Raw genomic sequence first — 25,762 nt, forward strand, 5'->3', positions numbered from 1 at the left:
TGAACAAACATACATTAATGTATAGAGCTATTTGTAGCACATGTAGGTATGTGCATATATATAGGATTTGTTAATTTATACTGATATGAGAGTTGCTAATTTACTCCTATAAGGCAATACCAATGGCATAAGCTGAAATGTAATTAGGCACATTAATTGTGCTGCCAGAAACTGAGTATTTTCTTAGAAGTATTTCTTTTATTTGCCAGGCTAATGATGAATACTACTCCTGCCTAAAGAAGATCTGCACTAAATTCTCTGGCTTTACTACTGTTTAGAAATTGTGCTAGACATCGAAATTCTTCACTGCATGTAAATTATGTTAACAAATATCTAGCTAAAGTTGGAGGATAATTGTCATTCCAAATTATGGTGAAGATATGCAATTCTCATTTTTATAGAAAGTATGTTGGCAAATCCTTAACAGTTATATATTATGGCACAATATAGCAGACTAGAAACTCCACGTACATTGATTTAGAGTTTCTACATGTCTGCTTAAATGTACACTTGAGCAGTATCTATTGTTATTTTACCTGTAATTCTATGAATATCATCATCTTGTTATGCCCCTATTATGGGAATAATGGCTAACCAAGTTCTGTAGGTGGTGTGATGACTGTCCAGCAAGGAATCACTTATCCAGTTTTTGTTTGGTCATATATCTTGGGGATGAACTCCTTTTACAGGGGATGTCTGACCTGTAATTTTCTGTGAAGGGCCATGTCCTTCACAAAATAACATGCCTGAGGAAATACCCATGGCATGGAACAGCCATATTCCTTGAGTTAGGCAATATATCTTTTTTTTTTTTCTTTCAATATATATATTCTTTCTTTTTGTTATCTGATGTAGTATTTCATAGTGACATTCTACTATGTATATGAAAAATAGCAATGTGTTTATGGCATCATTATTTGAAAATCAATGTTTTTTGCATTTTGAGTTTATGCAAGGAAACTATGCTTTCCTTTTTAATCCTTTTTTTTTTTTTTTGTATAATGTAAAATTACTTGACATTTCTTCGTGAATCGCAGATGAACTCAAATATTGCCAGTAATCTGCCAGAGGCTGAGAGCAAGTCCTCCAATTCATGTAGTGAAGGGGGTCACCTATATATAATTAATGATCAAATTGGTATTGTATGCAGATATTGTCATCATGTTCAACTGGAGATTCAATATGTTTTACCTCCATTTGTAAGTAAAGGCATCTTTGAGTCAGTGATGTAATATTTGTGTAGGGAATGAAGTAACTTTCCAACTATCTAAAGAGCTCAAGTACACATATCTCGCAATGATATTTTGTGTTACTCATCATGAATTTGTTCTTTGCAGGTGACAAATGTTACCCGTAAATCCAGAAAGAAAAATTCAGATGAAGAGGGTAATGCCTCCCTGTTGGGTGCAACATTTTCTCAAGAAGTTAATGTGTTGCCATGCAATTACTCAACACCATCAAAGGGAACTGTCTGGGACATGATACCCGGTGTAAAGAATAGGATGCACGCCCATCAAATAGAAGGTTTTGAATTTCTTTGGTACAATTTAGCAGGAGGCATCACTCTTGATAAACTGAAACCAGAAGGCTCTGAAGGTATTGGTGGGTGTGTCATTTCACATGCTCCAGGCACTGGAAAGACCCTTCTAACCATTGCATTTCTCCAATCATTTATGCAAGTGTATCCAGATTGCAAGCCAATACTAATTGCACCTCTTAGCATGATGTGCTCGTGGAGAGAAGAGTTGAAAAAATGGAAGGTTGACATTTCTTTACATATCCTCAACATAGATGCATTTTCTAGGGAGGAAGATGCTGCAATGCATGAGATGGTGTCTGAGTATACATCTGACAAGACTTTGGTGCGCTTGGTGAAAATATATTCTTGGAGCAAAGGAAGAAGTATTCTTGGAATAAGCTATGAACTGTTTTCAAAATTGACAATGGAGGAGCATAAAACAAAAGATAAAAGAAAATACAAAGAGATACAAGAGCTCCTTTTTAAAGAATCAGGATTATTAGTCCTGGATGAGGGTCATACGGCTAGAAATCAAAGCAGCAATATTTGGAAGGCCCTTACACAAGTGAAAACTTTAAGGCGCATCATGCTCTCAGGAACTCCATTTCAGAATAATTTTATAGAGCTCTTCAATACATTGTACTTGGTAAGACCATTTTTTGCTGACGACATATTTGAGATGAGTTCCCTAAATCATCCATTTTGGCTACGAAATTTGTCAGAGAAAAAGAGGGCAGCCAGAATACGAAGTTCTTTTATGGCCAAGATTGGGCATAAAATTGAGTGCAGGAAAGAGGATTCTAATGAATGCTTGGCTGTTCTAAGGAATATGGTGGATCCGTTCATACACTCGCATGATGGCTCAGTCCTTGATAATCTTCCTGGGCTTAGAGAATATAAGGTTGTTCTAATTTTGTTTCCCATTCAAGACACAATCCTCAAGAGCAAAATGTCTAAAGTTAATCTTTTTGATAACGAGTGCATAGTTTCATCCGTGGCCATTCATCCTTCCCTACTAAAATCCCCCTCTAAAGAAGATATGCTCAAATTCAAGCTGGATGACATAAGACTCAAGTGGGAAGAGGGTGTGAAGACAAGATTCGTAATCGATCTAATTCGACTAAGCAATGTAGCCAATGAGAGGGTATTGATATTCAGCCAATATATCCCTCCATTGCGGCTTCTCATGCATCAGCTTGTGTCTTGTTTTGGCTGGAAGGAGGGGTGTGAAATTCTCCAGCTAGATGGAGATGTTAGGGATGTGGGGCTCCGTCAATCCATGATCCATAAGTTTAATGACCCCAACAGTGAGGCCAGAGTTGTTCTCGTATCAATTAGAGCTTGTTCAGAGGGGATAAATCTGACTGGGGCATCGAGAGTGATCTTACTTGATCCTGTTTGGAACCCTGCTGTCGTGAAGCAAGCTGTCAGTCGGGCATTTAGGCTTGGACAGAAGAAGATTGTATACATTTACCATCTAATTGCCCATGAAACACTGGAACAGCAGAAGTACGATAGGCATGCTTGGAAGAGCTGCTTATCGAAATCAGTTTTTGGGACAGCGGAAGAGCACAAAGAAGAGCAGCGTATTAATGGGACAGATATCGAAGATGATATCTTGAGGGAGTTATTCGAGAATGCGAGATGTATGTTTGAGGGAATCTACTAGATGCACCTTGGAAATTTTGAGGGCTTGTTTTTTTTCTCGTGCAACTTGGACTTCCGTCTTTTTCTTTCCTGTTTTGAGGACTTCCTTTCTCATCGCCCAATTCTGTGTCATATACTTGGGTAAACACTTCTCTATTCGATCATTTTTGTTTAATTGTTGCCAGACATTGGTATTTGGTATACAAGTTATCTAGATTGGTGTTCTCTTCTTCTGTTGGACTTGAAATTGTTCCATGAATGTAGGAAATAATTTCTTGCGTACATTTGTTCTTAATCTTTAGGGGAGTTGAAGTAATTCTTTATTTACCACTAAATAGTGTAACATGCAATTATAGAGATTATTCATGCAGATTATAAAGACATTTTTTATCAGCCTTATTTTAAAATTGTTGATTTATCAACTGCTAAATTGGCGTAAAATCCTGCCTCTCCATAGGTACTACATCCACACCAATAACCAATAATACAACGCTGTACTTAAACAGTGTTTTTCTCAAATTGGAAATGGCGTATCCTTGAAGCTTGTTCTTGGCCATGTTTCTCCAAGTAGAGTCTGAGATAGACATTCTTTTGTTCTTGAAATTTATGCAGTTTAAAGATATATGGACTGACATACAATTTGTACAAATGAATACTGTTCCTGAATATTTTTTATATGCTAGTTTATTTGTTATTTTAGAGGTGTTTTTGCATAGTCTTCAAACCATCATCTAACCAGATGAAAAGTTGACACTATTGGATGGTAAGGTGGGTTTTACGGAGCTGCTGGAGGCAGATACCCCAGGAAATAACTATTACCATACAGAAACATGGATAGTTCCATTCTGTGTTGAGGTATATCTGATTATTTTCAATTGATTACTTGCATGTCAAAAACATGTATTTGAAAACAGACCTATGCGAGAGTGTGTCTAATTTAGGTTAAGAATCGTGCTCTATGCCTTGGTAACATTTTTTTCTTATGGATGCATTAAGAAAGCATGCAAGCCTCTGATTGCTAGTTATTTTATTTCTATCCCTTTGTGCCTAGACAATGCAGCCCAAAGGAATGGATGTGGCCAAGATGAAATGCTCATTGGACTGGCGAAATGCTCATTGGACTGGCATGACTCTACGTCTGAAATGTGCTTTGGCCAAGGTGAAATATGCTAAAGCTAAAGGTTGAGCTCTCTGGCAGTGATGAGGTGAAGGCCATGAAGAAGGCCTTCCAGAAGATGTTAGAATTTGGTGGTTATGGTGGACCGATTGTGACAACAGCTGGAGGACACTATGATGAACTGCATTTCAATTCAAGGTGTTTCTGTCCCAAGTCTGGTGCTTAGAGGTAATGCATTGGTTTTGTTCTTGATAATGCACTATTTCTCTCCAAGTCTATGCGAAAATCCAAAATCCTGTATCTGGTAAATTTGCTAAAGTTGCGTACAATTTCACTCTCTAAAATCGAGGTTGAGTGCTGTTTCTCTACGTTCCATGAAATGAACTAGGTTTAGATATCAAATAAGGTTAAGTCTTTATTTTGTATGCAGATGGTATATGCTTTTGTTTCAAATCGATAATTGAGGCTAACCTAATTCGTGGGGGCTATTGTCCAACTTATCTTGAATGCTTAATACATTTCAGTTTACGTAATTTCAGATTGAATTTTTCACACAGTAATCATTTTGTTTGCACATAGTGTTTCTGATCATTCACATGCATAGGAAGCCAACTTGATTGAATGTTTGATTTCAGAGTAAACTTCCAAGAAAAAGAGAAAATTTAACATCTACCGCATATTACTTCTCTCCATAGACTCATAAAGATGATAGTCTCTTGAATTATGACGAGAAAAGCAGGAATCTTGTATGGTGTTATTTACTAGAAACCTCTCCTATATCAAATGGAACATGAAAATTGGGCTGTAGCCATCCTATTCTCTCCCATTTGGTGGTATATAAACCTAACGTTTCAACATTGTCTATTCCCTCCACAGTATTATTGGGAACAAGAATTGCTTTTCCATATTTTCCTTCCCTCAAATACTCTGCTATGCTTGATTCAAATAGTACATAACCTGCTGGAAGCAACTTTATTCTGGTTGAGTTACATTCAAATGTCTGGAAGTAATTTTAGGCTTAATAACAGTAAATGTGGAAGGCTACCAGGTTTCTGTGACAATTTGTGCGCTCTCACGATCCAAAGATCTAACCAAATCCAGATCAACCCGTATAGATGCCAGGCTTACTACATGAGATGAATCCAAAAGAAGTACTGATGTCAGGTGTTCATCACTACTTTGGACATGACTGGGACATAAAGATATGCTGTCGCACAAGGTCCATCCTTGAACTATAACTTAATTTAAGTTTCAATTGAATGATGCTGTTAATATGCACCTTTTATAACTCGCAGCAATTATAGGTGTATTGGCCCCTAGATTGTGAAACAAGTACCAACATATATTCAGATTGATGGGTCATGTATGGTGAGGTTTGGATATCTTGCTACCAATCTCTGTAATGCAATCATTTAACTGGACTTCAGAATGTCAATTTCAAATGCTATATCAAATTTTTTTTTTTGATGCCGATGAGTCTCTACACAATAAGTCAATGTGACTTACAGTAGCTTTCAATAAAACTCTTGCATGCCTAAGCATGTGCACAAGCACTTCATAAATTATCTAGCATGTCAAATCATGCACAAAGGCACATTATGATATGATGTGTACCAGCAACTTCACAAAGTGAACTAAACACTCAGGTTAGTTTCCAAACTATTGCTCTGTTGATTTTTTAAGTTTTCAATGGATCATATATTGTTAATAAGGAAACAATTTGAGACATGTGGAAAAGCTTTGAAGCTATTTGAAAACTATCAATATGGTCCCCAGATGTTTATGAAGAGTTTCTCCAACCAGTAAAATTGGTTTGCAACCACCACTAATAGGTACAGAGGTTATATTTTAGAATTCATATTAAAAAGTGGAAGTTATTAAGTTCTAAGACTTATGCACTCACCTGAACATGCTCCAAATGCTCCCCTTGACTCCCAGATTTCAGACTTAAACTCACAGGTCGAGCATCAAATGCATGAAGGTCTCCCCGGAAGAAGGAGGGTTAAGATTCATTGAAGGTACATTCCTCAAGCATATGCGTCACATTGTGGTAAATACCATTTCAAATCATGCCTCACCTGTCTTCCTGATGCATTTTCATTGGGGCTTATTTTGTCCTTGAGATGTGCTTCACCTAGTTTTTAACAGCTATGGCAATAAGACTATTGAGTGACAATTCCATATAGTTTTAATCCCCAGATATGGATCTTTGTTTGAATAACTTACGGTATGAAAGTTACTGAAAGGATGCTCCATTGACACTAGATCGATATTACATTGCAAGGGAAACATGGTACATATGCAACATAAGCTTAAGCTACAGTAAAATCTCATTTCAAGACTGAAACAAATTGAAGATGCAACAAGCTTTAAGAGCCTCTTTCTAATGCAAAACTCATCTTTATAAACTAAAATAAGAGAAATGAATAAAAGCCTGACAGCTCCAATCAATAGGTTGTGTGATAGAAAATGTAACAAGCCCAATATTTGTGGAAGATTAAAGATGGTATGAGGGAGCTAGTTTGCTTATGCACTTATGCACATAATTCTATGGGTCACAATAGACCAGAATAGGGTTAAGTGACCAGAAAGGCTTGTAAACTGCAGACCTATGAGATAGGAAGATAACTGATACTGATGTTTGACCCATTTATGTGAAACATTAAGTAGAGTCTACGTTGATGTGTGTTTATCTAAAATTACTACATTCAATATAAATGTGGATCAACTGAGCGAAGTGTGATGTATCCCATCTATCATTCCCTAGAATTTTGGTTGCTCAAAATGAGGTCTTGCTGTACCTTGCTATTTATGTGCAAGTAATAGCAAGGTTCAATTATTTGTATAACCGAATTTGTACTTGGAAACTTGGCTCAGCAATGTTCCGAGTCTGAATAACTCAGCCGAGTTTTAAAACCTTGGGTAATTGTGATCATCAGATGATAGAAATTGAGGTCATCAGAATCTTTGGCTTGATGGAACTTTTTTTTCCTAGAAGAGTTTACTGGTATTGAGTATAAGAAGTAAATATACAAAGGGGAGCCCCTTACATGGGTCGTATATCACAAGGTGCTGTAGGTACAAGAATTCTATACAATCACTTCGTGATATATCAAGACCAAAACTGGCAACAAAAACTAGTGAGGCCCATTCCCAGGAGTAGATGATGCTCCCTCTTTCACTAAAGCGTCAGCTACGGAGTTGGCTTCATGCCAAATATGGGTCTATAAAACTCTGATTTGGCACGTTATATCTACGCTCTCATCCAAAATCTGGGCCAGCCTCCAGGGATGAACAGCAGAGCCCGAAGCCCAAGGAATGATGGATTTAGAGTCTCCTTGAATAGTAATATGGTTGCTCCACTCAGGCCTATAAGGTCTTAGGCATTCGAGTAGAGCAATGGCATCTGCTGTAGTACTGTCGGCAAGGCTAATGGGCTTGGAGATAGCAAGAATAGTGAAGCCAGAAGGGTTCCTGAAACATCCTCCAACCCCGGCTGGTCCTGGGTTACCCAGGGAACAGCCACCAAAGTTTAATTTGATCCAGCCTTGTTCTGGAGGTCTCCAAAGCAAGGAATGAGTGACTCTCGAAGGTGGAGTGGCATAATACCTGCCAATTGGACCAGAAGTCTGCTGAGGAACAGGCTTGATGAAACATCTTATAATTTGTAGAGAGGTGGTGGTGTGATCAAACATGTGAGTTGGAGGAGAGGACTTGTCCCTTGAAAGTGAGGGAATTGCAGAGTTAAGCACTTGTGTATGTAGGAACTAAACTTCTTATAAGCTTTTTACCTTGCACGATAAAATTTGATACATTAGTCTTGGGTTTCACAGAATTTTATTCTTTTATTCATTTTTACTTCATTTGAGGATATTTTTAGCTAGCTACTTTACATTTGATAAGGAGGCTTAATCTATCGGTTTCGCCACAAGGCTTAAATGTTCCATCTCCTCCATCTCTCTCTTTTCCACTTCTTGATCATCTCGACTTACTCCAACACTAAATCGTCAAAATTTGATTTACATCCTCTAACACACCCATTTAAAGAACATCTTCAGCATGGAAGTATTTAACAGAACCACAGTTTTTGAGATAATTGACTATATATATATATATACATACATATATATATATATATATATATACATTGCTTACTAGTAGCAAAGGCTAACCAAGCATGAGAGTTTAATGTTTAATGAATGGCGACGATTAATTACAAACTTGCACTGGAGGCTCCTTCTATTGCTTCATTGGGCTCTCTCCATATATGCCTGAAGAAACTTGGATTGTTCTACAAATCATGGTGATTTGATTGAACACCTCTTCTAATTCCTAAGGACACAATAAAAGAGTGATCTATTAGTTCTCCGAGCAGGGTGAAGTGCATGCTGATACAAGCATAGGTATGAAATAATTGTCCAAGGTCCCTAGTACTTTGCGCAAAAGAATTGATAGGGCAAGACATTTTCGTACGTATATAATATCTTAAGAGAAACAATGCTCTTACTTTCTCTTGTTTTTGGATAAACTAGCAGGTTTGGAGGTCCCCCATCTTTGTATTACTATTATAAACAAATGTAGAATGTTAGGTTCTTATATGTTAGAAAAAGTTATTTGCAATTGGAAAGTCTACTTGCCTCTCTCTCTCTCACACATAAAGCAAGCGATCATGGTGGCCTTTCTATCAGTCCGTGTCTCACTCTTAAGCACTCCAATTCACTCTCACCACCTTGTGGTGCATTTCCTAGTAGAGGTTTGGAACCTAGAGGATCAGACTCTTATTGATACCCCTCAAATGAGAGGGTTAACCTTGTATGGAATTTTCCAATAGAGATTGTTGTAGGGAACCAGTCAGGTTCTGTTTGAACAAAGACCATCCTTTTGGTTAAGAATGGTAGGTTTATTGGAGATTGAAAGGCAACTTGGTCAAAGTTCATGTTAAAAAACCAGATTTTTGTACAGTGCACATTTCAAATACATGGAACATATAATTTTATAAATGTGAAACAAAGAAAAAACATAATAATGTTTCCTACAATACTTGATGTATGATTTTAACAGACTTTGGCAATTGGAATTCAATCTTGTGTCAAGAGAAATGGTTTATCTATGATGATGATCAAGCAAAAAGAACTTGAAAAACATGTTGCATTTTTAAAGTGTGTGTCACCGTTTCCATTTTCTAAAAATTGTTGTTGGAAGAGCTTATGTACTGTATCTTCTCAGCATAGTACTGTTTTCATTGTCATCGTGCATTTACCTTTCCATCTCATGGTTCCTATCATCTATGGATTTCCATGCAGTACCATCTCCTACAAGTTTTAATTGTGGATTCCACAATTTTTATTATCTCATATATTTTTTCTCCTTTTCGTATAACCAAGTGGAGTGGGAAAATTACATTCCCCAGAAAGAAGTGCAAAAGAAGTTGTTTTCATGCTTAGTTATGATATAGTCCTATTAACCGTTGATAATCTCTTATGGTAATTGTGTGTGTGTATTCAAATCCTTCCTTGATAGTTAACTTGATTGATGTGCATGCCTGTATTTTGAAAGGGTTTCGTTAAACCTCTAGCGTAATGCAAGAAGGAAGCCTGGTTGAATTGGTCCATCGCCACGCCACTTATTAATCAATATGCTTTAATTAACTTTTGGAGTTAAATGACGTTGAATTGAAATATCCTAGAAAAGATCTAGAAAATCATGTAAGATTCAGGGTAAAGGGGAACTTTCTAGAACAATCTAGAAGAATGAGTCTAGAACATTGCCCCACCAAACTATATATGCATGTGGCACAAGCCAAAATGAAGCACTCTTGAGCATGAGAGTGCTTTTGGAGCATTGGGTCATCACGTTTCCATCAGAGGAAAACTTGTAATTTGTAACATCTTTGGAGTTCACTCATTTACGTCGATAAGTTTTAGATGCTTTTTTGCTACTTGTGGCTATTAAGAGCAGTGTGTCAGTCATAGGCAATAATGACATGATTACAGTTATGAAGTGTGGTTAAAGTCAAGCTTATTCCTGAACTTGGAATTTTCATGTGTGTTTACTTCTTCTTTTTTTATAAAACCAATATAGAACATTGTGAAGGGAAAATCAGATTGGCAGGTAGTACATAAGCATTGTAATTAATGTCAGTAAGAAGCTAGTTAACCTGCACGAGGAGACCCCAGACAAAACCCTCTACTTGATGGCGCACTGGACTCACTAGCCCAAAGGCAAAGCCATACTTGATTGCTAGGCAAGCAACTTTCAACCTTTGAACATCGAAATACAGAGCTTTGAGCAAGCTGACTGACCTGTCTTCCTTCCCTTCTGTTGTTGCTAATCTGCTTGTGCAGGCGAGGACCACTAGGCAAGGGCGTGCCAGAGGAGCAGCAATATTTATTGATGTGATTCTTTGTTCTTCGACAGCCCAAACAATCGAAACTATGCCCTTTGCTTTGCCCCGTGCTGTCTCCCTCCAGTTGCTTAGCGAAGGAACTGCCTAAGCATACTCCAAAGGATTTGTTCTTTCTAACTCTTCTTCTTGTATAGAAGAACTCAACTGTTGCAAAAACTATTAGAAGGTGCTCTGGTGGGATCCTCATGGACAGAAAAAAATTGCTCAGTTTGATACTGATCGAGAGACATTGCTTCTTTGGTCCGAACCAAGGAATCCGTTGCGAAGCACATCTGCCATCCATAACGGGCCCAAACTTAGTGTGACGTACATACTTTGCTGCCTAGAATCCGTGCTGGGTTCCCTTCAAGATTTTAATCCAAAGCACAAATATTTTGTTTCAAATGAATCTGGATTGAAATTGAACAATCCGTTAATATGTTTATGCAAGTATACCCATTCAAAAACAGATATTGAGATATAATATCTGTCACCTAGCAACATGATTTATGATAACTATATTTGTGAATTATGGAATCTCCCTTAGCAATTCATAAGAGCATTTATGAATGTGCTACCCTTAACAACACATATTATGATAATAATATATTTGAATTATGAAAATTGGATCAGTATTTGTCTCAACATTTCATTAAACTCCCATGCAGATGAAACAAAAGCAGGCAAGTATCTTTAGTCATGCTACAAATAGCCAAATACTCTGGATTACATATTTTAGTGCCCAACATTGTTGTTCATGTAACACACTGTATCAACAAATACATCTAGTTTTTTTTTTGGACAAGTAGGAACATGGATAATATCGATAATATCAAAATATACTTAATTTATCAATTATTTAACATTTTACCCATTTTCAAATGTTCCTACTCACAAGCATTTCTATAACTTCTGAAACTAAATAAAAAGAATTGCGTATTGTGTTAAATAGTTCATTTTTGAGGTACATTTCAATAAATTTCCCTCTTTTTTTTAAAATTTTTTTTATTTCTACTCTTACATGCTCCAAGGAACTTCATCATATATGGTCTGAGTGCTAATCCTATGTTAACATAGTGTTAGCGTTGTCTCTTCGATTAAAGCTATAAAGCTGGAAAACCCATATGATATGATGGCTTGAAAATCTATTTCCTCCCTCTATTATAAAATTTAAAGCTTCAAAAATGTTGGACACTTAGAGGGGTCAGCGCAAATAATGTGTTATAAGATAATTTTTTTGTTTTTCTTTTTTGGAGCTTGAAATCTATATATTTTTTTGAGATCCATAATTTTCAGGTCCATAGGATCAATTTGATGATTTTCTAACACCAGAACAGTGATCTCGAGTAAGATTTGAACTGCGGATTCAGAAATCCTATGATAACTTTTTCCATAATAAAAATGTTGTACGCCAAGAGAGAGAAAGAAAATGGATGTGCTTTACGCATCCATTATCTCTCTCTATCACTATCCTACCCCACTAATTGGACAGTGATAGCACATAAACACATTCTTTCATGTGATTATATGGATCGTGATATGACTAGGAAATCGCCTTGATTGAGGGCACAATGCCCTTAGCCAAGGGACCATGGACTCACCCTAGTCACGCATACCCCTTTAGATGTAAAAGATAAAGAAAGTAACATTTAGAGTTCACAACTTTTTTTTTTTATAAAATATGGACTACAAAAAATTTTGATTTATACATTAATATTTCAAAAAATTAGGAAAAAAAAGAAAAATGTGAAATATCCCAAATGATGCTAAAAACTATTAAAATCATCTAAAAAAAATATCTAAGCAATATATTAGTCATTGCTGTTTTTCCAAGAGTTTGAGCACCCAACTCGCCCCACGGAGTTAGGCACCCTAGGGTGAGACCGAGTTACTCAATCGTGCTCAAGTGGACTCAGCCGAACTCTGCCTTAAATCAATTCCATGCTTTTTATTTATCTTTGAATATGAAGCCCGACTTCTACAAGCATGAACACTTGAATATATCTCCTAAAGAATTCTGAAGGATACTTTTTAGCATTCCAAAAGTAAATATCAAAGTGCAAATGGGGATATCCTCAGTTAATTAGTTACAATTTCTAAAACTGTGCTCATAATTATGAGTTCTTATGAGAAACAAATATGTAGACAATGTTCAAGGACTCGACCTATCGCCCGAGGCGAGTTCGAGGGGCCAACTAGCCCCTTTTAAGAGCTATTAAAATGGTTTTAAAATAATTTTTTATATGATTTATACAATGATTTGGGAGCTTTTCTTAATACATGCTCCATTTTTTTATTTTTTATTTTTTCTGGAATTTTCTGAAATATTTTAAAGTATGCATCAACATTTTCAATAATCTATCTTTTATAATTTTTTTTTGGGAAGTTATAGACTTCTAATAATTTCTAACTTAATTTTTGTGGATATTTAACTTTTTTACAAAATTCTTACAAAATGTTATCTTTCAACTTTTTTGTTGCCTTGTACACTACTCACGCAAGTCTACTCATACTCGGCCAAAACAGGCTAAGTCTGAGGCCCGAGCCGAGTTCAAAAGCAATGTTGTAAAGCTAATCATGGTTACATTCATGAATCGTAAATATAACTTTTTTTTTTTTTTTTTAATGTAAGGGTTGGTAAATATCGCCCATCTTGCATAAAATTTGTTGCATAATAAAACTGATTGATAAATACTTCGAAAAACAGAACATAATTCACTCATGTATGGAACCTGATTATTTATGTATTTTGAGAAATTCATATTTTAAAAGATGAGCTAATCTTGTTGATCAAATATGACGCAATTGATTATAGGTGTTCAGGTCCCCGAAAAGGTTAAAGACGGCCTAGGCCTATGGAAAAACATAAATCTCATCTTAAAACTAAAAAAAATGCAGCTTTTTAGTCGGAAAACCTTCATCTATCCTTGACCATTATGGTTGTGACAAAAAAAAAAAGAAGAAAAGATTTTAAGCTTTAAATAAAATGTATATGGTAACACATCGTCTAGAACATCCCCCTTTCAAGTGTTCACATATCCATACATCTTTTAACTACAAATTTTATATTTGGCGGTGGAAATAGATTTTAGAGCTATTATAAAGATTTTTTATATTTGGAAGGACCATCCGCATTATGTGGATGGGTGGAAGTGTGCACAAGCTCTCGTCCATTGGTTGAGATCTCGTATGGCCATATCTAATGGCCGCAAATTAGTCTCATTTTGTTTTTTATTATTGGGAAAATGACCTCTATCCCCCTCCCTGAAATCTCCATCCATATTCGTATTTTGGGTTCACCAAAATCCATCGTACTTCCTCAAGTTTTAAACTTTGGGACCGTTAGTCCCCAATCATGCTTTTCTTTCTTCTTTTTATAAATTTGATATTCTTTTTTTATCAAAATGCCATACCCATACATTAGTCAACATCATTCCCTTTCTCTTTAGTTGCCCAAAATCAATCTTGCATCCCTTGGACCCATTCTACAAATTTAGACTTGAAAAAGAATTTTTTTTTTTAATATTATAACTTATTTTAGAATTGCATTAATGTCTTTTGAAATTGAAAAATGATTAATCAAGATCTTAATTATTATTGTTAATAAATTATTTTTATTAATTTATTAAATTTTTTATCAAAATGCCTATAAGAGATGAATTATGTAACAATTGATATATTGTTGTTGTTGTTATTATTATTATCATCAATACAATTTATAGTAAAAAAAAAAAACAAAATTGTAAAAAAAACAAAGAAAAATATAATTTGGGGGGGAAAAGGAGGGGCAACAATCCCAAAATTTTAAACTTGAGGGGTACAAGGGATCTGAGGATGGAAATTTCGAGGAGGGTGGTAGAGGTCATTTTCACTTTATTATTTAAATAATATATTTATTTGAATTTTGGTATGTAGATGTATTTTTATAAATATAATTCAATAAAAATTATTAAAAAAATATTTTAAATAAAAATGATCAAAATACCTGTAAATTTATTTTGGTCAATATTTTTTTATTAATTTTATTCGATCTTACTTATAAAAATAAACCTAAAACCAAAATTTCATATAACTATCATTCTAAATAAAAAATAAAAAACGAAAAACAAGATTCAGTAGTGGCCTTTGGATGAGCATGGCTCAATCTGAATCATTAAAAGGTGCCTGTACAAGCGTCACATGTTGTGGACGCAATACCAACCCTATCCGAAATATTTTCCATATGGGAAGTTTCAAAGTAATTCTTCTCTGTCTATTTTCTTTTTCTCTATTTTTTTTTTAAAGCCTCATCATCATAGATGGTCGGCTAAGCCTCATAAACTGTGCGTTTGGTCACTAATGAAAACAAACTAAGAAACCTAAAAATTTACAAAATAGTTGTCTCTACGCCAAAAAAAAGATGAAGAATTCCAAATATTAAATTAGAAACTTTGCTATTTTCTTTAAAATAGGCTCACCTAATACCACATGAAGACAATAGAGGTCACTAATATTAAACTAATGAAAAAAAAATACCAATCGGCAACCCAACAAAGTATTAGAATTTAATTACAATAAAATAACAAAGATATGACTTAAGTGGAAAAAAATATACACTGAGCTTTGCACTAAAAGTTAAGAGATAATGCAATAAGATCATTTAGCATAGTACAAGAAAGTTCGATTAAGATGTGAAAATGGGTAGGTGGGTGAGGGTGAATCATCAGATAGATTTCAATAGAAAAGAAATTCTTTGGATGAAGTTTCTATAAAGCCTGCGCTTTATGAAAACAAAATAAAACCCCACTTCAAATCCTCATCCTAAAAGCATTTTTGGTAACATAAATATTTATGGTGACTCTAAAATCAATTTTCAACACCAACAATAAATTTTAAAACTAAAAAAATGTTCAAATCTTGTTGATCTATGAACAATTATTTTTACAGCGAAATGTACGGGCTAGGTAATTTGTTGCAATACATGCTATATTTAGAGTTTGAAATCCTATTTTTTCTTCATAACCAGAATGTCACCCTGATGATGGATATAAAGGTTTTTTAACTCTTGAATTGTAAGTTTCGATGAGTTATGAGGTGAAGCTTTATTTATTTTGATAAAAAGACAAATGATCTTATAGTATGCAATTTTCAAACAGAAAAGAGTACATGCCCATTTACTCTCCTTTATATGTGGCAAAATCCTCTCCCTCTCTTGAGCCCTGTGTTTTATTTAATAGATAAGTACGAGAGGCAAATGGTCTTATAGGATACAATTTTAAACAAAGAGAGATGCTTGTTTAGGTTTTCTTAATCTCAAAAATATTTTAGTCAAATATGTTTATTTATATATTTTTAATCCCAATAATCTTGTAGATAGAGAGGGGACCTATAGCTTCATTGACGGTATAATCCTTAACAGAGCAGAATGACATAGTAAGATTTTTAAAGTTGACCTCAAATAGTAAAAAAGAAAATTTGTTGAAATGATAGATGCAGAGCAGAATGACATAGTAAGATTCTTATAGCTGACCTCAAATAGTAAAAAAAAAAAAATTGTTGAAATGATAGATGCATGTTGCTCTCTCTCTTCATATGGAAAAGAAAAAGAAAATCTTTTGTCAAAGTTTGTAATTCTAATATAAAAGGCAAAAGAACCCTTTGGGCAGCCTGCCTTCATGAAAACAAGCAACATAATACACATGAAATAAACAAAATATAGGAAAAACAAAAGCCTCTCCAGAGATAAGATCGCCGCCGTTGAAATTAAACATCCACTGCCGACATGCATCCGAACGTACAAAATTCCAGCTCATTTTCACACCCCAGTGGCTCTATGGTCACTAAATCACGGCCATTGACGGTGATATCTCACCGTTTAGATCATTTTTGGCGAATTTTCCACCGTTTCAGGGGAAATACGCAAACTCACTGCGACCCACACATTAGCGTCGCCGGAAAGCTCAAGATTTCGCAGAGATACATGGAAATTTCAGAATCTCAAATAGGTACTTGCAGCTGGAAACATTGTATTCCGGCCAGACATTCATTGTTTCTCGGTGAAGTCCCTGAATTTCCCGGCACCTGATCACTATTCTCCTGTAAATACCATAAGAAATACAAGTTCCTCAGGCGTCTAGCCACTGTTTCCCGGTTTAATATTCATTGCTTTCAGGGGGAACCCGTACATTTCCTGGCACATGAACATTAATCAGGCGGGCGATAGTTTTCAGGCAAAAAGTCATTCTCTTCTCCAGCAGCTATTCCCTGTTTTTTCTGGCAAGAAATTCATTGCTTTGCGGCCAGATATCCATCGTTTCCTTTTCATAATTTGGCCGGAAATTATCTTTTTCCGGCATTTTTTTAAATCTTAGGCACCTTGATTACAGCTGACCTATGTAGAACTTAGACATGGATATAGGCCAAAATCATAGCTTCCAGGACAGAGATTCTACTGTTTCCCGGCGAGATCCGCCGTCCAATCCAAAATTGACTGGAAAATTACCCTCGCCGGAATCCGGCAACGATTTTCTGACCACTGGTTCTCAGCGATGATAGCTCAATCGTGGAGAGAGTGCGCGTGCCAACAAAGAAGCATGGTGATACAGCGTCGGAGTATGTAAAGTCTGGTTTTTTGTTGCTTGGCCATAGCCAGAATCCGATGACTAAAGGTATTTTTCCGACGAGATTCGGCGGTTTTTCGGCGAGCATCGGTGGTTTTCCGACCGGAATTGAAAGTGTGAAAAGGGTGAGTTGGAGCCATTAGATGGATGGAAAGTTGGTTACGGTGTGGACGAGATGCGATTTAGAGCATGGAAAATGGGAAATTATGGCCGGATATGTGGAAATAAACGCCGGAAAATGAGAAAATATGGCCGGCGAAGGGGAAAGGATGGCCCCAAATGGGGAACTGGAGCCGGAAAATAGGAACGGGGGACCTGGAGCAGTGAAATTATAAACGGAAAATGGTGATTTGAGTGAGAGTAGGGAAGCAATGGCCTAGCGATAAGGTCGGAAATGGAGAAAGTTTGGCCGGAAAAAAGGGGAGCGGCGGCCGGGATATTGTGGTGATTTTTGGGGAGCCACGGTTTCAAGCGGCTACAAGCTTTTAAATGGTTTGTAGAGAGAGAAAGGGAAGAGAGAGAGAGAGTAAGGCATGGGACCGAGCTTGCCGTTGATTTCCATTGCATGGTAGAAAGACGCGAAAGAGAGAGGGGGAGCAAGTTCAATGTATATTAAATTAGGTGGGGTGTTATAAGGCCTAGGCTTTAGGAAAACAAAATAAAGCCTCACCTCAAATCATGGTTTCAAAAACACTTTCGCCAATGAGAATCTTCATGATTTTTCTAAAATTGATTTCCAATATTGACATCGAAATTTGAAACTCAAAAAATGGTAAAGATCTTGAAGATGTATGAATACTTATTTTTAAGGCGAAATAGACAGTTTAGATAATTTGTTACGATATATACTACTTTTAGAGTTTGAAATCCTATTTTTTTTTAAAATATTATTATGTTTACGCCAAGATGATTGATGTAAAAACTTTCAATACTTGAATTTCATTTTTTGATGAGTTATGAGTTATATTTTACTTAGTTTGATAGAGCTGCAACCCTATCCAAGTATTTTTCTTTAATTATTAATGAATGATTATTGTATTGGGTTCGTGCCCGAGGGAGAGTTGCGGGCAATTTAAGGCTAGCGATGAGCCATGCGGCCCGGCCTTAAAAAATTAGGGCTTAGGTCGCAAAATGTTGCTCGATGAGTAGGAAAGGACCAGGCCAAAGCTTTGGCCTTGGCCTTGGCCTTGGCCTTAGCTCTTCCCTAGTACCTATAAAGTAAGCTCATGCCTTGGCTTGGCCCTCCCTACTAGGGCTCAAGGGGCTTTGCCACTAGGGTGAAGTCTCAATGGAATTTAAATAAAAAGAGGGTTGGGCTAGGCTGAACCGAGCCAGCCCTAACAATGGCTATGGCCCAACCGGCCCGGTTGACCCTCAAAGTCCGGTGGCCTGGCCTTCGGGCTACATTTTTGTGGCCCACGCCGTAGTTTTCTAGAAAAAAAAAAGTCGACATCGTGGTGATATTAAAGTCTTTGCGTTATCTTACAAAATCTAATAATCCACCCATATTTCACAACTCGAGGGCGCCAACCAAGGGAGAGATAAGTTGAGACGCCTCTCACTCTCGGGTTTTTTATTTGTCTTTTTTATTTTTCTCTCTCTTGTGTTTTTTATTGAGATAAGTTGAGACGCCTTTCTCTCTCTAGGTTTTTTTTTTTCCTTTTTCACTCTCTTTCTCTCTCTAGGGTTTTTTTATTGCTCCGTCTTTCTAGTGTTTTCTATTGAGACGTCTCTCACTCTCTTTCTCTCTCTAGAGCCTTTTTTTACTGCCCTTTCTCTCTCTAACTTTTTTTTTTTTTTGAGTTGTTTCTCTTTCTAGTGTTTGGCCGACTAAAGAAATAGAGAGATAAGACGGCCAAGCGTCCTAGACTCCGAGATCGAACCACCATTCGGCAGCACATTTGTTTTATGCTCCTGCGGGAACATGCTGTCTATATGATCCATCCAGCGAAACGCAAGCTTACATGATTATTTGGAACCTGAATTTTGAGGTTGCAATCTCTAGAACCAAGGGACCAGCCACAAAGGAAAAAAATTAATCCACTCTCTCTAGTGATGTCTAGATTGAATAAGAACCATTCGATTTTTTAAACGAAAGATCGATATGGGTAGCACCCCATTCTTAATTATCACGTTGTGGTTTTCAATCTCGACACATTAAAAAAAGTGGGGGTTTTCAATCCTGGCACATTAAAAAAAAAGTGAGGCTTGTCTTCCCCCACTTAATTAACCCCCTCAAAAAAAAAAAAACCACAATATATACTTAGATGAATCCAAATATTCCGGATCAAAGAAATCCTAACCATCCATTTTGCCCAAAAGAATTTTTATACAATATTGCCTCCATAGGAGCAAATCATACGCGATGTGATTATTTATTATGTTAATTGTACATTGCTCCTATCTCAGTCTCAAGCCGTGTGTTATCAAGATCGGACCGATGGCAACTGAACTAATGAGAAGTCTAGTTTATTAAAAATTGGTCCAAGTACCGATTGAACTAGTTTGATCTAATTTTTAAATTATTAAAATAATAATTTAAAAATATATAATACATTAGATAAAATTACCTAATTCGTTTGACTGGTTAAAATCGATTTATAAAATGGATTAAAATTGATTAAATATTAACTAATTTTTACTTTAGACTAGACCAACCAAAACATTAGTAGGCAATCCGACAGGTCATGCCACCAATTCAGTCATGTTGATAACTATGGTCTTAAGTAATGTGCTTAAAAACTTCTATATTGCTCTCTCTCTCTCTCTCTCTCTCTCTCTATATCCAAATGTGCTCTTGATAGGGGTGCCAACGGGTTCGAGTCTTGCGGACCCAGACTCGAAAAGTGATATGGGACCTAAATCCAAACCCAAATTTATCGGTCCCAAACCAAGACCTTGACCAAAAAATATAGTGTAGAACTCGGACCTGACCTAAAATTTAAAATATCTATATATTTAATTATATTTATATTTCAAATATTGGGACCCAAAAAATAGTCCCAGGCCTAGACCCAGACACGGACCCGAATAGTGTTCGGGTCCAAGATTTGGACCTGACCTAACTGCCAAGTCCAATATTTGGACTCATACCTAAACTCGGATTGGGTCTACCATTTGAGTCCCGGGTCGGGTCGAGGTCGATTGCCATCCTTATTTCTTGAGAGAGGACCAAATTTGGCTTCTCTCTCTTGGCAAGAACCAAAAAAAAAAACATTCCCTCTCCCATGCCGTGGCTCAGTAAAAACTTAAGAAAACTGGAATGTGGAGGGCAAAGAGTAGTACGGGAAGGACGGTCCCTTGAAAAGCTCTTAGGCCACGACCCCTCTCTCTTTCTCTCTCTAAAATCAACATTTATCTCTCTAAAATGAAACCTTTCTCTTGAGAAAAGAAGAGAGAAGCACTCCCTCTTTCATAAGGCACATGACGTGCCTCTCTCATCTTGCCCTTTAACATTGGTCCACTTAAGCCAACTGCCGACCACAAGGGACCATCTACCCCCATATACATGTCGACTCTTATGAGCAGTCCATCTAGAAGCCATCGAGCATTATGAGCCGTCCATTTCTTTGGGCAAGATCTGACACATTGCATCTAATTGGGACCACCTTATCTTAAGGATGTCTTCTATCCACTTTTTTCAATTCTCTTATTTTTAGTATAAGCATGTTTGTTAATGACATGAGACGGAGACAGAGAGAGAGAGAGAGAGGAGAGAGAAAATGAGACTTTGTGTTTTTTTTTTGTGAATGAGATGGCATGCAAATGCATTGTAATCTTGTTGGCTTCTTCCGCAGTGCTTGTTGTTTAGTGTGTGTACATGTCAGCATGATGTTATATGCCTGCTCTCTCTTTCTCTCTCTAGATATCTTGTTACATGCCTTTTTCTCTCTCTATCTCATGGTATTATCTTTCAAATCCTCTCTCCTTAACGACGTAACTTTTTCCTTTCCCATAATTAGAGGATTTTTATTTAAAATTTTTTTTTTGAAAAAGAAGATCTCTACCCATTGCAGAAATGGACCGCAAGATGTACCACGGATACATCTTGTTATTAGAACAATCTAACTTTGAGCCCAGTTAATTTTATTTAAAGAGAACAAAAAGTAACAACTATTGCATCTTTTTGAACTCCTTGTGGCTTATTCATTTGCCACTTGTGCACAAAGGAAATATTCATCCTCTTACAAATGTCTTGGATTTCAAATCATATCGATCAAGGGTTCTAAGGAAATCTTTGCTCCTTCGATCATTTTACAGCAACCACCGGGGTGTCTCTCACTAACTAAAGAATTTTAGAGAGAGAAACGAATTTTTGAGAAAATAATGGTGCCCTACACTATTATTGTGGTGGTTCTTTCATTATATATATAAAGATGATACAATGGTATAATTGACACTCTCATATCTTGTTACATGCAATATACAGTTTTCTATCTTGTTACATTCTCAGGGTAATGGCTTGGTGAAGATATCAACTGCTTGATTACGGAGGACATGAACTGAGTGACAAGTAACCCAAGAGCAATCTTTTCACGTACAAAATGATAGTCTAATTCAATATGGTTTGTCCTAGCATGAAAAACATGATTTAACTGTCATGTAGTACTAATATTGTCACAAAAAAGAGTTGGTAGCAGAAGAAGTGGCACCCCAATATCTGAAGAATAAAAGAAAGTGATGTCAATTATGCAACATTGGACGTCATAAATCGGTATTCAATTTCAACACTTGAATAAGCCACAATCGATTGTTTCTTAACAATTTAAGATATGCACTCAGAACCAAGATCGGTGCATAAACCAATTATTGAACAATGAGTGTTTGGAGACCCAACCCAATTTGAATCGGAGAAGGCGTATAACTCAAGAAAACTAACAGATAAGATTCTTATACCATAAAAATATGTACCATTGAGATACCAAAGAATCCTCTTAACTACCTGATAATGTGCAATTGTAGGGGCAACATAAATTGATAAATGCTATAGGAAAGATCAGGTCATGTTAGGGTAATGTATTAGAGTGCACCAACAATGCTCTGATAAAGAGATAAATCAAGAAATTGATTAGAATTCCTATAAATATTATTTTTCGCTGCCATTGGTGTTGAAATAGATTTGGCACTTAGCGTCTCAGCATGATCAAGAAGATCCTGAGAATATTTGTCATATGACAGAAATATTCCACATAAAAATAAGATACCTCTATGTCAAGAAAGTAGTGAAGGCGTAAAAGATCCTTAATTGCAAATTCTCTTACAAGTTGGGAAATAAATCATTCCAAAATATTTGAATATCACCTATAACAATAATATCATCGACATAAAAGAGAAGGATAATAGTTCCTTGAAGAGTGCAATAAACAAATAAAGATGAATCAACTATAATGTAATAAAACCCTAATGATTATAAATAGGCACTAAATCGATCAAATCAGGCCCGAGGTACTTGTTTGGAACCATATAAATATCTTTTTAATTTGTAAACATGGTATGGATATTCTGAGCTAACAAAGCCAAGAGGTTGTTCCATAAATACAAGTTCCTTAAGAAATCCATGCAAAAAAGCATTTTTCACATCAAGTTATTTGATATGCCAGTGACGAATAGTAGTTATGGTGAACATAATTTGAATGTTAGCAGGCTTAATAATAAGACTAAATGTTTCAGAAAAATCCACTCCAACAACCTGTTCTATTTTTTAGTAACTAGTATGGCCTTAGATTACCATCAAACTTTAATTTAGTCTTATAGATCCAACAACCAACAACATTCATACTTAGAAGATGCGGAACTAGCTCCCAAGTAGAATTAATAGGTAAGGCTTATTGTATAGTGCCAGCCTGGATGACACGAGGCATACTTGATGGACTTACGTTTAGTAAGGATAGTTTCAAAAGTAAGAGCATTTAAGACTACTACCATGGACGAGAGAATTCGATGTCTTCGAGTACCATCTTGAGTTCTTGCGATCATGTGATGACGATGGTGCTCATGGGCTGATGAAATTAGATTACTTGGTTTCTTGGGTGACAACATTTTCATCACCATGAGCATGTGTTGCACCATCTTAGACATCTTATATTGGTGTCATAGTAGTGACATCTTTCTCTACAAGAAAAGTTGGAGACCTATCATTAGTGAGAGGCAAATCAGCTGGAGGAGCAGACACATCTTGAGCATCTCTTATTGGTGGTTTATATGGAGGTGATGAATAATAAGAAGAAGAAGTCTGTATATCAAATTCATAACACTTAGACCATTCTGCATAAATAGTCAGCCCCCCCTGAGTATGTACACTATCAAACAAAAAATTCGGATTAGCCTATGGAAAAATATTTTCATCAAACACAACATTTTTGAAGATATAGACTCGCCCAGTGAGTGGATGCTGAATATTTTATCTCAAACATACACATCGAAGAGAACAATGGCTAAATTTATGTACAATATAGTCTTGAAGGTACGAAAAATATCATCCAAAAACTCGAAGTGAAGAATAGTTTGGTAAGCAGCTAAACAACAAAGAATATAGTGAATCCATTTACAAATTGGCTAAGGGAATCTTGTTTATTACAAGACTGCAATACATAAAGCTTCAACATAAAACTGTTTAAAATTTCTGCATGAAATATCAATGTAAATCCAATTCTACAATATCTATATGTTTCCTTTCAGCCATTCTATTTTGTTTAGGAGTTTCTGAACAAGATATGTATTGCACAATTCCATTATCACGAAGACGAGCAATGAATTCTTTCTTAGCAAATTCACCACCTCCATCACATTGAAAAATTCGAATTTGTTATTCAAATATCCTTTCAACCATATGATGAAATTTCACAAATGCAGAACAAAAATTAAGATTTTCTTTTCAAAGGATAAATCCAAGAAAAATGAATATAATCATCCACAAACACAAGATAAAAGCGATAAGAGCTTGAGTTGAGGCACTAGTATCTAGGAACTACTATGAGTCTTGAGAATTACCTATAGTCATTGCAGTAAGAGCTTGAGGTATATCTACCTGGTATGTAGGATTGAATTGATGCCAACACTTAAATGTAGTTTATCTAGATTTTTTTGCAAATTTGATATTTTTCCTGGGGCTTTTGAGATGATTGTTGTATCTAGGAATGTTGTTGGCAACTTTGATTTGGAGGTGCATCATTGCCTCGGTTTATTTGGATAAACTACTTTCTCCATTATTATTTTGACTAGTTTGACAAACCCACTTCCTCGAGAGTTGAAAAACCGGTGACTACTAAAGTTATTTCTACCTCTACCTCTATAACTTCTATTAACTATGTTGGTCTAAATTTTCTATATTGTCCAACAAAATCCATATTCTAATTTTGGATATAAGTGTTCTTCAGAGGAATGTGGCTGATTTCTAATTTTATGGCTTTGAAGTAGAAGTACAATATCATAATGGGAAGCTTAGGCATTATAGTAGCAAAACTCTCATATTTCAGTCGAAGTCCATTAAGAAGCCAAAATATCTTATTTTCATCTGGTATGGATTTGCTAATAGTTGCCAAATTATCACAAATACCCTTGAATCTATGTATGCATTCTGATAGAGTCAAATTCCCTTTCTTGTAGAGTTGGAATTTGTGGATAAATTGGAACTCTCTAACTTGATAATTACCTGTACAGGCATTCTTCGGGCATTTTCATACTTCAGCGAAAGTCTTAGGGCGAACTACCAGGGTAAGACACTCTTCTGATAGTGTCCATGTGATCTAGGCTTTAAGAAGCCAGTCGAACTTTAGCCATGATTTGTAGTATGGGATTTCAATTTCACTCTTACCATCAGGAGAGGAAATATTTTAATTTGGTATAGAGCAGTGACCATTAATGAATCCAAAAAGTTTTCGACTCTCAATCAGTGAAAGCATTTGGGTGTCCTATAACAAATAGTTATTCCGAGTCAATTTAATAGACACAAAATTTCCTATGTCAAGGGTGCAGAGATAGGGATATTTGTTTGTCGAGGATGAAGCATCCATTAGAGCAAGTAGATATTTGATGATAGATGGATTGGCAAAGAGAGTGGGTGTAGGTTGTACGTGAGGCTAAAATAAGAGAGTATGGGCATAGGGCTGAGAATTTACTTAGTTTGGATCCGAAACTCAAATTTCGGACCCTATTTGGATCTGGGTATGGATCCAAGATTTGGATCCGATAGGTTGGATTTTGATCCAATTTTGGATTCAAATAATAATTTGGATTGGATCTGGGTACATGTGGATCTGATCCAATTATTAAAATATTATATGTTATTTTATATATATGTTATATAGTATTTTTTTGTTATATATTATTTTAGAGATATAAAATAATATTTAAAATACTTTTTTTGGATCCCATTGGATCCAATCTAGATTTGCATCCTATGTATACTCTTCGAATCCAGATCTGGATATGAATATTCTAGATCCGATTGGGTACAGATCCAGAACTAGATCCATATATACTTTTCAGATACAAAT

General features: G+C 36.0%; 2 protein-coding genes across 36 annotated transcripts in view; one reads left to right on the forward strand and one right to left on the reverse strand.

The window, feature by feature from the left end:
• LOC18434247 (SNF2 domain-containing protein CLASSY 3) overlaps window positions 1-17,728 on the forward strand; it is a 36,701-nt gene extending 18,973 nt beyond the window's left edge. For 2 of the 35 annotated variants that reach the window (XM_088868007.1, XM_088868023.1), the window contains 5 exons: window positions 1,038-1,199; window positions 1,338-3,307; window positions 4,218-4,511; window positions 5,312-6,301; window positions 10,365-17,728. In XM_088868007.1, coding sequence (XP_088724133.1) covers window positions 1,038-1,199; window positions 1,338-3,188 — 2,013 coding nt within the window. In that variant the 3' untranslated portion in view covers window positions 3,189-3,307; window positions 4,218-4,511; window positions 5,312-6,301; window positions 10,365-17,728. Of the gene's footprint in view, window positions 1-1,037; window positions 3,308-4,217; window positions 4,512-5,311; window positions 6,334-10,364 lie in introns of those variants that run through there. The other 33 variants (XM_088868009.1, XM_088868012.1, XM_088868017.1 and 30 more) reach the window with 33 other exon arrangements.
• On the reverse strand, window positions 16,261-17,407 carry LOC148782116 (small polypeptide DEVIL 10-like). The gene has a single exon (XM_088868042.1). The coding sequence runs from the start codon at window positions 17,405-17,407 to the stop codon at window positions 17,204-17,206; it is 204 nt and encodes a 67-aa protein (XP_088724168.1). The 3' UTR covers window positions 16,261-17,203.
• Window positions 17,729-25,762: the final 8,034 nt, after the last annotated feature.

Source organism: Amborella trichopoda, chromosome 5 (genome assembly GCF_054954075.1).
Source record: "Amborella trichopoda isolate Santa Cruz 75 chromosome 5, AtrichopodaSantaCruz75HAP2 v2.0, whole genome shotgun sequence".
NCBI lineage: Eukaryota > Viridiplantae > Streptophyta > Magnoliopsida > Amborellales > Amborellaceae > Amborella > Amborella trichopoda.

What these genes read in the sequence shown, in the direction of transcription:
- LOC148782116 (XM_088868042.1), bottom strand. Translation starts at nt 17,407, where the DNA reads ATGGCTCCAACTCACCCTTTTCACACTTTCAATTCCGGTCGGAAAACC.